Source organism: Dermacentor albipictus, chromosome 6, assembly GCF_038994185.2.
Source record: "Dermacentor albipictus isolate Rhodes 1998 colony chromosome 6, USDA_Dalb.pri_finalv2, whole genome shotgun sequence".
Taxonomy (NCBI): domain Eukaryota; kingdom Metazoa; phylum Arthropoda; class Arachnida; order Ixodida; family Ixodidae; genus Dermacentor; species Dermacentor albipictus.
The window spans coordinates 106956205-106969544 of record NC_091826.1 but is presented as its reverse complement, the minus strand read 5'-3'; the positions used below and the strand labels follow the sequence as shown (position 1 = coordinate 106969544).

At 44.0% G+C, this 13340-nt stretch overlaps 1 protein-coding gene across 9 annotated transcripts in view; it reads left to right on the top strand.

Annotated features, from left to right (window-relative positions):
• Positions 1-13340, top strand: part of LOC135904986 (zinc finger protein 90-like) — a 95090-nt gene that overhangs the window by 29017 nt on the left and 52733 nt on the right. For all 9 annotated transcript variants that reach the window (XR_011515366.1, XR_011515367.1, XR_011515365.1 and 6 more), the window contains exon 5: positions 5123-5406. Coding sequence is in view for 2 of the 9 variants with exons in the window: in XM_065435984.2 (XP_065292056.2) it covers positions 5123-5406 (284 nt within the window). In the remaining 7 variants the exon portion in view is untranslated. The remainder of the gene's footprint in view (positions 1-5122; positions 5407-13340) is intronic.

Here is a 13340-nt window from a genome sequence, read left to right as displayed (position 1 = left end):
GGTCCTAACTCGCGGAAGGCATGCGGGTCACACAGCACACGCCCTGACACCACTCGTGCGACACTAAGCCCACCACGTGGGAACCATTAACACTCGCGAAATAACAAAAAAATCCGCGACACAAATAAAAAATATACGCGACAATAAATGCGGCAAACACTACACTAACAGAACATACAAAAATTAACACGCGATGGATAAACAAATGAAAGATTAAACGCGATTAGAAAAGAGAGTCCGGCGGAAAGTTCTGAGAGCGGGCTGGAACACGAGGCTCATCTGGGGCGTGCTTGCCGAGGTCCCGATCTGAAGAGCGTTAGGCTGCTGCAGCCTCGCTGCTGAAGATCCTGACGGACTTGCACCGTCTGTCGCTCGACCGGCGAAGGCTTCGGCCTGGGGATCTCAGCCTGCCGACCATATCTTCAGCTGTCCCCCAGTGCCCGACCAACCTCCTCCATCTTCCAAACAGCTCTGCCGGCTCGCCGAGCCGCCTCGTCCCTCCGCCGCCCTCAGGCGACACACGTGACCAAACAGATTGTGCGAGCTCAGGACAATGGGAAGCTCTCTTCCCCATCGCTGTGCAAGCGGCGTTGCTGTTGCTGCGGCAATGGCGGCCATTTTGAGAGGGGCACGGGCATGCACTCTGTGACACACTCTCAGCACGATCTTGAAGAACAAGGGGGAGATTAGGGCTAAAGCGGCCAAACTCTCAACCCGGTGCCCGTAGTGCCCGACACATATGCACGGCCGTGTATGAGTGGTTCATCCGAAATTGCTTCTGCGTGCTCGGTGATGACTGTAAATTCTGATGAATGCGATGAAGCCGTTGCAGGGGTTGCTGAAGTTTGGAGCGAGCTGTCAGAATTTCCTGAAGCTGTTGACGAATCAACGGTGCATGAGTTTGTGAGCGCAAATGATGGTATCGCAAACGGGAGAGCCCGAAGATGAAGACTACATTGCTGACATAGTACTGAGCCCAAGTGAAAGTGGGCACAATGAGGAAAGCAACGACGGTCCTTTGCCCACATCCTCCGAAGTGATTGGTGCGCCCGCACTAGTCTGGTGCTTCTGCACGAATGCGGAAGGTTCCAGCCTCAGCTGCTCCGACTCCTTAGACAATGTGGAAAAGTGCATGTGTCGCAGACAGCGAAATTGCCCAAGCTGAAGAAAGTGCAGGGCTATTTCGTCCGAAACTAAGCTAGTTTTATCAATAAAGTGATTTTATAAATGGTGTGTGCTTTTATGACATTCAATTATTTAGCAGGCTTATATTGAATTATGCTCTATATCGAAGTGATAGGTGTTTTTCTGCGAGTTTGATATTGCCGGGTTCGACTGTACGAGGTACTCGGGCAACAAGTATTTGAGATACAGGTACAAGATACTGACACAATTACTGTATCCGATACAACACTTTCCATTTGCATCTTAAGATACTTCGATACACTTGCAAATTTCTTATTATAAATGTATACTATAATGTAGCATCAAGCGCGTATGCACAGAAATGTCTGCTTGAAAATTTCTTCTCTGACCAACCTTGTTTCTGTAGAAGGATAAGGTCAACACACATACATATAACACACATAAACACACAGCGCTGTCCTGTGTGTTTCCTGCCTTCTGTCATCGTCTTTTTGTGCTGCCCCTTCAAGATGTTCAACCTTGTTTCATTTGAAAAAAATGTCTTAGTATATTAAAATTTTGTCTTTCTTGCTGAAAGTATAATACTTTTATTCCAAAACAATTTATTGGGGTTGCTTTAGCTGCTTACATGAAAGCTCTTTATATGCTGCGCTCTGAGCAGCATATAATCTGAGCATATAATCTGAGCAGCACTTTTGTAATCGATGGGAGTCGCTGCTCTGCTTGCCAACCAGCTGCCTGGTCGCCATCTAATTACAAGAATGTCAATAAGAAGCCTCTGCACAATGGCGCAAACACCGCTGTGGAGTTTTACCTTGTCCGTAAACATATTACCATTTATGCAATACAGGGTTGCCAGACAGGTGTACAGCAGGAACAACGCTGGTAGCAACATTTTTTGTCACGCATCGAATATACAGAGAGCACATAAAGATGCAGTGACCTTCATATTCCAATTACCTGCTGGTGTGAAGCATTCGTTAGTGACATATTCATTAAAGTGCAATCCTTTTACGATTTTTCTTCATTGAGATAATTTGGCCAGCTCAAAAACGTTTCATACGTATTGTAGTGGCAGAAAGTGTTGCAGGATACCACCGCTATTCACACCACTACCACTTATATAGCTCTGATTATCTGGTGATTTGTAACACTAAAGAATCTAAGAGTAAGCCTAAAAAAAAGAAAAATATATGCAAGTAAAATAGAAAGGCAGTTTCCTATGTGCAGCTCTCATAGCTTTATATTTCACAGAATTCTTATCATGTAATGCAGTGAGAAAAAGAACTTTTGGTGCTTGCGAGCAACAGTCACATACACAAAATTGCCTCCTTATGCACAAGTCTCCCGGAAGTCCACGCTTTGGTTCACAACCGTCGAACTTACGTCCATGAGATCCTTCAAATCGCTAATGTGTGAAAACCACTAGATGCAAGGCAACCCATTCTTGCATTCTTCAGAATTCGTAAGAAAGCACCATGCAAGACAAACTTCGATAATGACATTATAGTGGCTTCACAATTTCTGCAAAAGGCGCTGCATGCAGTGGTGTAAGCAGCATAATACGGTGACTATGAGAAAGTGTCACGGCACCAACGCAACTAAAAACAAAAAAAATCAAGAAAACAAAAGCTTGGCTGCATGCAGACGTTTGCACTTGTTTTTGTCAAGATGGCGCGAGCACCACTACGTGACCCTACTCCACCAATAGGGACCTCATGGCCTGCCCTCGCTAGAGGTGGCTTAGTGGCAGCAGTATCAGCTTGCGAAGCGGAGTTCAGCCAATGTTTATGGTTTCGCACGGTGATGTTGCGATAGCAGTATCTTGTATCTTAAATACACGATACATTCTTTCATGTAGTATCAAAAATACAGATACTGATACACGTGTTGCCAGATGTGTCATGGTACAGATACAAGATACCCAAAGAGTACCTAAGATAGTATCTAAGATGTATCTTCGATACTGCCCTGCACTGTTACACACTAAGCCACCCAATTCAGCGACTGGTGGCAGCAGTGGCCTAAAGATGGTAAGTGCAGGTGCTCCGGAACACCAGTGCACCTTTGTTTTATGCTGGAACTTGGCTTAAAACAACTGCACTATCATTAAAGCAATAGTCATGAATGTCGTAGCAGACTGGCACCCATGCACGAAACATTTCAAATTTATTTATACTTAGGTTAACTTGGTACCCACAACCACCGTCAGATCCAGTGTGCCGCTACTGCTCTGCTCAAATGACACGCTGTGGTCGCCTTTAATGCTGCTGGTAGAGCATTAGTGTAGTATAGACGAACTGGCCTACACCCACACTCTGCTATGTTACATTACTTCAAAAGTAGGCACTTTTATGTGTTACCGCTTCGTGTTGTCCCTTTCTTCAAGTCCAGTGTTTTCTTGTGATAACTTCCCAGAATCATGGATAACCAACTGGTCTACAACCACACTCTGCTATGTTACATTACTTCAAATGTAGGCACTTTTATATGTTACCGCTTCTAGTTGTCCTTTTCTTCAAGTCTCGGATTTTTGCAGTAACTTCCCAAAAACCATGACCTCTTCTTGAAACAGCTTTGGCTACATTCCTTGTTTGACCACTGTTGACCACTTCAAGCCTCCATAATCCTCTGAACCACTGACTTGCTTGGATGTCAGTCACTGCTGCATAGTACAGGTCTTAGCATTTCCTCAACTGTCATGGCATAAGCAACTCTGCGTACGCTATAGGCACTTGGAATAAATGCTGAAAGTTACAATGCTAACCTTGAGCCTACTACTTAACATTTTTTAATTCTGCTACCTCACATACATTAGGCATGCTGTCAATCCTGATCAATCAGTGAAGTTGGCCAGACTACAATGTGCTTTACATTGTATGATAGTGGATCCACATGGCCAGTGAAGGCATTGTCAATGGAAAGGCCAAGTGTGTGGTACTTATTAAATAGTGCTTCAGAAGTATTTGCAGAACAACTTATGCCAGAAGAGCTCTCAGCTCCAAGTGCTCTCTTCCTTTCTATCTTGGTGTCTTTTCCGTTCTTTCTTCCCCACAGTTGTTCAGGTGTCAGCCACGTGGTAGAGAGTTTGGTGCAATCAGCAGGCTTTCCTCTTCTTTGTCGGTAAATTTTTTTGTCAACTGTTACGACAGCACTGACATCACACTATTTATTTTAGTATAATAGCATGCTCCAGGGTGAATACTTTTGTTGACAATAACAGCATACAGCAGTGGTTGTAACTTCTCATGCTAATGAGCACTGCTCATGAGCATGAATTTGTGTTTTAGTTCGTAATACACATGAAATAAAATGCAAATGTATGTATTATATTTTAAGCAATAAGTAGGGGGTGCTAAATAACAGCAGACTTGCATACAGTAATCTCATTGAATACGTCTTGGGTACCAAGGTTTCATTGCCACTTCACACCACTTACTGTCTTTTGTTACCTTCTATGCCAATTTAAAATTATAATTCGTGCTTAAATTGCAAACAGCATGCTCGATTCTATCAATATAAAGCATGGTCTTTTTATTTCTCATGAAACCTTCTGGCCGGTTGTCAGTTCCTCTAATATTGAACGCCACCAGCTGGTGTCCAACAGTAAAGCAATTTAAACACCCAGCTGGGGTTTAAATTGCACTTCAGCAGGGTCAAAATATTGCAGTTTGCATTTTATGAAGTATGAAAATAGGGGTGCGCATTAAATTGGGTGCATTAGATTCTTGGATTCTGGTCATGAAAAAATCAAGTGCGCATTACAATTGAGTGTGCATTATAATCAAGTAAATAAGGTAGTAAAAGGATCCCAAACACAAGAGGCATATGCAAGCTTAATATCCACCAAAGTCTTATGCAACAGTACTGATTTGAAAGAGGCAGGAGCAAATGGGAAGTTTCGGTGTAGGAGCCAGGTGTGCGGTTAGTTATTTTAGTCACCTGGTCGATGGTTCTGCTTTACATTTCCTTCCAGACTCAATGCGAGCACCCGTGCGTGGAGTGGCGATGCGCGCATCCATCGCACAGCCCTGGAGGTTCCCACCAGCATTTTCTGAGCTGGTGATGCCAGCGCAGCAGACGAATATTCCGCAAGCTCGAGTGGTTGACGAACCACCATCTGGGGCGTTGCACCAAGAAGGGCAGATGCTGCGTGGTCTGCTGGCATCTGAGACATCGTACCCTGATCAGCAGCAGGCTCCAGGAGGAGGGGGAGGTCTGGATGAACTGACACCACTGTCGGAGTCCGAGGGGCAACAGGTAATAGTGATAGTGACTTTGTTCATGCTCCATTTTATACTCTCCAGGCAATGCTGTGCAAGCTACACAAGTGTAATGTGATCATAGAAGTCAGTAGTGATAATGACTTTCATGCTTAGCAGGCAAAGCAACAGAAGCTACGTTAGTAGTGCAGTTGAAATCTCACTGCACACATTTTGTAGGGCTGTTTTTTTTTAATCCTTGATGTTTTGAATACTTCTACAGATAAACTATTTCGTATTAGAACTACAGGGTGCGCCAAAACACCTGAGGCTCTTGAAAATAAAACAATACTTCAGGGGAAAGTGTATATGTTTATTTGTTCACAAAAATACATTGTTCTTGTGGAGAAATATGTTTCGCTATTTCTTGAAAATTACATTGCGTAAGTGTCCGCCATGCTGACAAAAAGAGATAACTCACCGCAACTTGTTGTGTGAAATCTCCCGAATGGTATCTGCCAATACCCTTTACAAAGGTCAATTGTAGGAAAACAATGACAGCCTCCCACTTCATTAATAATGCTGTAGTGCATAGCATAGAGAATGAAAACATATTGATTTGCTTATTAATCATGCAATAATCGGTACGAAGCCTAAATTTTCTATTTTCCTTTGGCACTACAGTCAGCGACCGATTTTTCTGATATGCTCTATAATTCGGACACCTTCGTGGCACCACTACATACTCCATGAAGTCAATGAGTCAAGAACGTCTGAAATTTCAGATGCAAAAAACCTTCACCGACAAATTTTCTGGACTTTTACCCGTGGCCACAGGTCCGAAATGGCATTAATCGAAGCCACCACCGCTGCCCTTTTGATTATCTCGCCGCCTCGAACCGGCGCTCTCGCACCCAAGGTCACCGCACCCAGGGCACCCAGGGTCAACGCTAGGCCTAGCCACTTCAACGTTCTCTACCAAGCTTCTTGCTGCTCGATGCCGGGCATTTCATTGAAACAATTTGCCGCTGTCAACAATGGCGCCGACTCCGTCTTTGTAATTCTCGCCATTGGCTTCGAAGCTCGGATAGCAAGGCACATTGCATAATGCCGGTTCCCGAAAGTCAGCTTCGCCTCGATACAACCGTGTTACGCGGTGAAACATAACCAAAGTATTGCTGTCCTCATCATCATTATCATCATCGGCCTGGTTACGCCCACTGCAGGGCAAAGGCCTCTCCCATATTTCTCCAACAACCCCGGTCATGTACTAATTGTGGCCATGCCGTCCCTGCAAACTTCTTAATTTCATCCGCCCACCTAACTTTCTGCCGCCCCCTGCTACACTTCCCTACCCTTGGAATCCAGTCCGTAACCCTTAATGACCATCGGTTATCTTCCCTCCTCATTACATGTCCTGCCCATGCCCATTTCTTTTTCTTGATTTCAACTAAGATGTCATTAACTCGCGTTTGTTGCCTCACCCAATCTGCTCTTTTCTTATCCCTTAACGTTACACCTATCATTCTTCTTTCCATAGCTCGTTGCGTCATCCTCAATTTGAGTAGAACCCTTTTCGTAAGCCTCCAGGTTTCTGCCCCCGTAGGTGAGTACTGGTAAGACACAGCTATTATACACTTTTCTCTTGAGGGATAATGGCAACCTGCTGTTCATGATCTGAGAATGCCTGCCAAACGCACCCCAGCCCATTCTTATTCTTCTGATTATTTCCGTCTCAGGATCCGGATCTGCAGTCACTACCTGCCCTAAGTAGATGTATTCCCTTACGACTTCCAGTGCCTCGCTGCCGATTGTAAATCGCTCTTCTCTTCCGAGACTGTTAAACATTACTTTAGTTTTCTGCAGATTAATTTTTAGACCCACTCTTCTGCTTTGCCTCTCGAGGTCAGTGAGCATGCATTGCAGTTGGTCCCCTGAGTTACTAAGCAAGGCAATATCATCAGCGAATCGCAAGTTACTAAGGTATTCTCCATTAACTTTTATCCCCATTTCTTCTTAATCCAGGTCTCTGAATACCTCCTGTAAACACGCTGTGAATAGCATTGGAGAGATCGTATCTCCCTGCCTGACGCCTTTCTTTATTGGGATTTTGTTGCTTTCTTTATGGAGGACTACAGTGGCTGTGGAGCCGCTATAGATATCTTTCAGTATTGTTACATACGGCTCGTCTACACCATGATTCCGTAATGCCTCCATGACTGCTGAGGTTTCGACAGAATCAAATGCTTTCTCGTAATCAATGAAAGCTATATATAAGGGTTGGTTATATTCCACACATTTCTCTATAACCTGATTGATAGTGTGAATATGGTCTATTGTTGAGTAGCCTTTACGGAATCCTGCCTGGTCCTTTGGTTGACAGAAGTATTGCTGTGAAGCATACCAAGTGTGGGAAGGGGCAATTGTCACGGTACACGGTATGTAACCCTTAATTATAAGCGCATGCCCCCGCCGCCTCCTATCCAAGTACGAGCACCGATACGCCTAATAAGTATAGCAATAGGGGCTTGTTGGTACGGCATATCTTATTTTGTTATAGCGCAAGCTTGACAAGGACAACAGAAGGCACATCTGACACACACAGTGCATGATAACAAAATAAGATATGCCTAATAAGTGTACTGACAGGCATTCAGAGCTATTTCGGATGTGCCTGTGGTGATTTGAGCCTTTGAGTTCAGTAAAAGACATGCATTCATCTTTCTGATTGCCAGATTTTTCTGATGTTCTTGCGGCACCTACGGAGCCAGAAATATCGGTCGTTGACTGTATTCTAATGGGATAAGCAAACTCCAGCGTGCACGGCCGCATCTCTTTTTGTGCATGATAGTCTGTAAGGTTTCTCGTGGGCGACAGTTGTGTCTCATTGTTTAAATGGCACTTCACTAAACGACATTGCAGGAGGCTAAGGCCCAATGCTTATCATCTGTGGATAAGTACTTGGAACATCTCTGACGTTTTCACGACATGGAGGTTTCCGCTGGTTGCATTGTTATCTCTCTCTCTCATGTGATCAATAGTTCATCCTGCCAAGAGATCATCATAACCAACTTATTTTTTATGCTCAACTGCAAGACAAAGGCCTCTCTCAGTGATCTCCAATCGCCCCTATTTTGCGCTAGCTAATGCGAAATTATGCCTGCGAATTTCCTAATTTCATCCCACCACTTAATTACTTGTCGTCCTCAACTGCACTTCCCTTCCTTTGGCACCCAGTCTGCAGTTCTGATAGACCACCAGTTACCTGCCCTATTCATTACAAGACCTCCTCTGCTCTATTTTTTCCTTTTAATGTGAACTAGAATATTGGTTACCGCTGTTTGCTCTTTAATCCACACCTCTGTCCTGTCTTTTAATGTTGCACCTAAAATTTTTCATTCTGTCACTTGTTACATGGTTCTTAAGGGGAGGTGAGGGTCAAAAAACCATAATTTTTTCAGAAAAATGTTGACTTCGTGTGTTCTATTCATCCAAGCCTCTTCTTTTATGTATTACAATATCAAAGCTAAAAAGGAACAAGTTAGTAAAAAATGTGAAAAGCACTCGTGGTGGTTTGTGAAAGTGCGAATTCTTGACTTTTCATGGGGATGTAGGCCTAACCCTCTTATCTCGGAGCCTACTTCGGCACTGCCGCATTCTTGCTGAAAAGGGGAAAAAAAAGAAAGAAAAAAAGACAGAAAAAAAATTGTTACCCCGCCGAAGCCTAGCGTCACATTCTTTTTTTTAACTTTCAAGTGTGTTTTTGTCAGTTCTTCATTTTGTAGCATTTTTAGCGCTTGTGCATTAAAAATTTGTGCACTTTATGTAGTCTCATCACAATAAAATTTAGCATGCTTATGCTTTAACATGTCCTGAATTCAAAGAAACAACTTTCAGAGCTTTCCACAAACTTATTCAGTACAATAATTTCAGAAGTTTCTTCGTTGAGAATGATAAAACTGAAACACAGACTTAAGGACAAATGTTGTGCTTTATTTTTTGCTTTATTGAATTCTGCTATTCATTAGGAGCAGCATGAGCTACCTTTTAGTGTTTTCTTGTGCTCACTGTTATCTCCTAATCTCGTGCGAAAATTCATTGTTTTTACATATGCATGGTGTGCAAGTAATTAACAAAATGAGTTGCCGAAAAACAAGGAGCAAATTTGAAAAGAGGAGCTCAAACTCTGTAAATGGTGAAAGTTTCATTGAGCTGTCACAAATATCTAAACAAAAAGCTTTCTGAGTAGATCTGCCCTTAACTACTTCTCTGGCTTTATTGTCGACTAAAGGGAGTTGGCACTCGACGTAAGTGATTGCGATTGCTTCAGTATGGGTGTTAGTCCCTTTGTGTTTAGGTTGGGATTGTTGCCCAGTTTTCTGGGTGTCTGTCTGGCTTTCCTATTGTAATTGCGCACTTCAATAACCTTGTTGTTGCGGATTTAGTCTCTCTACCAAACCTGAGTTCAAGCTTACGAACATGTCTGTATCCACAACAATGATGATACAAGCACTTAAAGGGGCCCCAAAACACTCTTTTGAATGTGGTAAGAAAATGTTGCTAATCTATAGAAGAAGAGGCTCCTGTGAACATGTGAGCCAAATATTATTGCCCTGCATGCAGCAGGGAACTTTCAATCTCCTGTCAAAAACAGCGAAAAATCGCTAACTCTTGCTTCCTCAGTGCCGGCATGCAGCCTCATCGCAAGCGCAACTGTACCCACCAACAGCTATTTGCTGACTTATATGTGCTGAATTTAAGTTATATAAATGGAACATATTTACGCCTGCGATATAAAAAAAAAAATTATTGCATCATTGCACTGCCGGTCTACACACGACAGTTACACATAGCCGTGTCTGCTGTGTGTGGTCTCCGAAATAGCACCAGTGTGCTGCAAAGTGTAGTCTACCGGGACCGCCATGGGGTGCTGCAACAAGTACTCTCGCCACGTAGGCACTCAACTTTCGGGTGGCGCTTTGCCCCTTGGCTTCTCTCCCATGTAGCTTCCAGCGTGCTAGCGGACATGAAAAGAGAGAGAAAGCGGTGCGTTAGTGCGATGACTCTGTACTTGAAGGATTCGAAAAAGATTTCCGCCATGAGATTTGCAAGGCAGCATCCTTTAATACTCTTTTCTATGTGAATAATAGAAAGGAGTTAAGGGGGCCCTTAACAACTATTTATTGAAGTCGAAAAATGCATTTGAAGTTAAAATAGACTATATCAGAAATACTTTGCTGCAATAAGTAATTCAATGCGTTCAGCAGAAGTAGAGTTATTGGCCATTAAATGTCGCACATGATCCCATTTGCGATGCTTCCACTCCTTTTTCAATGACTTGCACTGTGAAGGCTACGATGGAGTGGGGCACTGCCGCAGCACTTCGTCTACTGAACATCATGCACTGTGACGTGCAGTTCAGATTTGATTTTGGATGTTCATGTAGGCACCACTACTTCCGATTTTGGCGCCTACAGCGCGCCAAACACGGCACCCTATGGTGGTGATGATATCTTTGCTACATGCAGACCGCAACTACATGAAACTGTAGTGCATATGCGCAGAGTTTTCTTTGTGCACGACAGGGCTTGAGCGTGCACTTGCGCTCATATGCTCCAGTCTGGCCGTGCTATGTGGTGTGGACCAGCTTTGCCCTGCATCAGCTTGACTGATGGATGGTAGCCGTCTCCAACTTGCACATATTGAAGTGCTTTCGATAGCTCAATACAAAGTGAAGCCTGCCAAGGTGTTTAACCAGGAGTGAGCACACTCTGGCAAGTGTGCGTGAGCTCCCAAACAGCACTTTGCAATGCATTGAAGTGATTTAAATCATGAATTTGGACCCTCAAAGAGGTGAAACTTAATGCGGCTGCATTTCTCTTGCACTGACCGCTAAATTGCCACCAAATTTTTTCTTTCACACTGTACACCCACCAATAAGAATTTCCACGCATTTGAAAAAATAGGTGTGTGTTGCTCGCGGTTGGCAGCCTTTGTCACGCATATCAAGATCACCTACACCTATTTGTAACTTTCAGGCTCCATACAGCCTGGCGCATTTATTTTCATGTGCAAGGCCAGCTGACAGTCTCTATGTGCTGTTAAAGGAGTGCAGGCACCAAATTCTCCCGTGATTATTTTTTACTCTTGGGTGATACACAGCATCGAGGCGACTATAATAGCAGTCAGCATATAAATGATTGTGTCCCCTATAATTCAATGGAAAACAATTTCTCTCTCACAATTCTGGATTTAGAAATTGCCGCCTGGTGGATAACCTTTAATGGGGGACGCGGCTTTCGCATTGCAAAAAATGGCCAAAAAAAATCAATTTTTTTTAAATCACATTTTCAGTTTCTATAACTCCTTTTCTATCTGATTCCAAAATATAATCACTTTAAACCACGTAGAAGTGCTCTAACAAATTTGGTTTATCAGCCAGGTGGTGAAAACAAATTTCACGGAAATCAAGAAAGAGCAGCATTTTTCAAGCCACAATATCTTTGGAATCTTTGGAATCGACGAGACCATCTTGGTCTCGTCGGAAAGAGCATTTCTCCGTCTTCAAGGTTGCTGCTTTAGCTACCTCCTCCATACAGAAACAAGCACACATAAAGCAAATTATTGAAGGTCAGGCCGGAATCTGCGATTGGCCGTGCCCGCCACGTGATTCCAGCATGGTTCGCCATTGGTCCAGCGCTCATGTCATCTGCTCGGCTCTTTGCACCTCGCGAGTCTGGAAGTCACCACTTCCCAAAATCTCGACATGTCAAAACGGGCGCTACGCGAACATTGCAGTAGCATGGCCAATCCTTACGTTTGTGGACCTCTCAGACCCGCAGCTAAGCATACCGAGCATCAGGGGCGTGGACATTGCGACCAAGATTCGTGCGCAGAACCCTCGGACATGTGGCTAAGCCTTTCAGCACTTGTTGTTTCGGAATTCGTGACTAAGCACATCGCACACGCAATCCTCGAACCTGCGGCTACGCATTTCGTGCATAGCAGTTTCCGACTCGGCGATCAAGCACATCGCGCATGGACATCTTGGACCCTCGCCTAAGCATTTTGTGCATTGGCACTTCCGACTGCACGGCTACGTACATTGAGCGTCCACTCCTTGAGCCCACGTCTAGGCATTTCGCGCATCGTCACCTCGGACTGCGTGACTAAGCACATTGAGTGTAAACTCCTTAAGCCCACGACTAAGCATTTCGCGCTTTGGCACCTCGGACTGCGCGACTGAGCACATCGCGCTTCGACACCTCGGATTGCGTGACTAAGCTTATCAAGTGTCGACTCCTCGACTAGGAGCCCGCGACTAGGCATTTCGCACATCGGCACCTTGAACTGCGCAGCCAGGTACTTCGTGTGTCAGCACCTCGAACTGCACGACAAAGCACATAGAGCGTCGGGCATCAGTGAGCCAGAAAATTGTCTCGTGTGCACGAAATCAAAGGGCAGAGACCCCAAAAAACCACCTGTAATCAAAGATAGGAAAAACTACAACCCTGGTGCATCTTGAAAGATGTAAACTGCTCCAAAAACTTTGAGAGACGTTTTCTCAAAAGTGTGTTTTGGGTATTCTGCATTGTCAGTAGTAAGGGTAGCATGGGAGTGCCTCGACCAATTTTTATCCTGTTTGTTTTTATGTATTCTCTGAAGTATGCTTGCGGGTATGACAGTCTTCAGTATCTTGCTGAGGGCTTAGCTTTTTCTTCTGCATGCTAGTTTGTGAACAAGTTCTGGTACAGTTGGTGAAGGTGAACATGATGTACTGTGTAAAAAAAGAAGCTGGCTAAAAAATTTCTGGAACTGTTCTACCCTGTGGTGCTCTTTTGAGCAAAGATTAAAATTACAGGCAGCTCCCTGTCATGTTTCGTTAAAGTGCCAGGTTTTCCACAAGTGCAACACATGTAACTTTTTGTAACTTGTAAACTAGTCAAGTTATCGTAATGAAACTGCACATTTCTTTATTTAAGACGCTTTCAA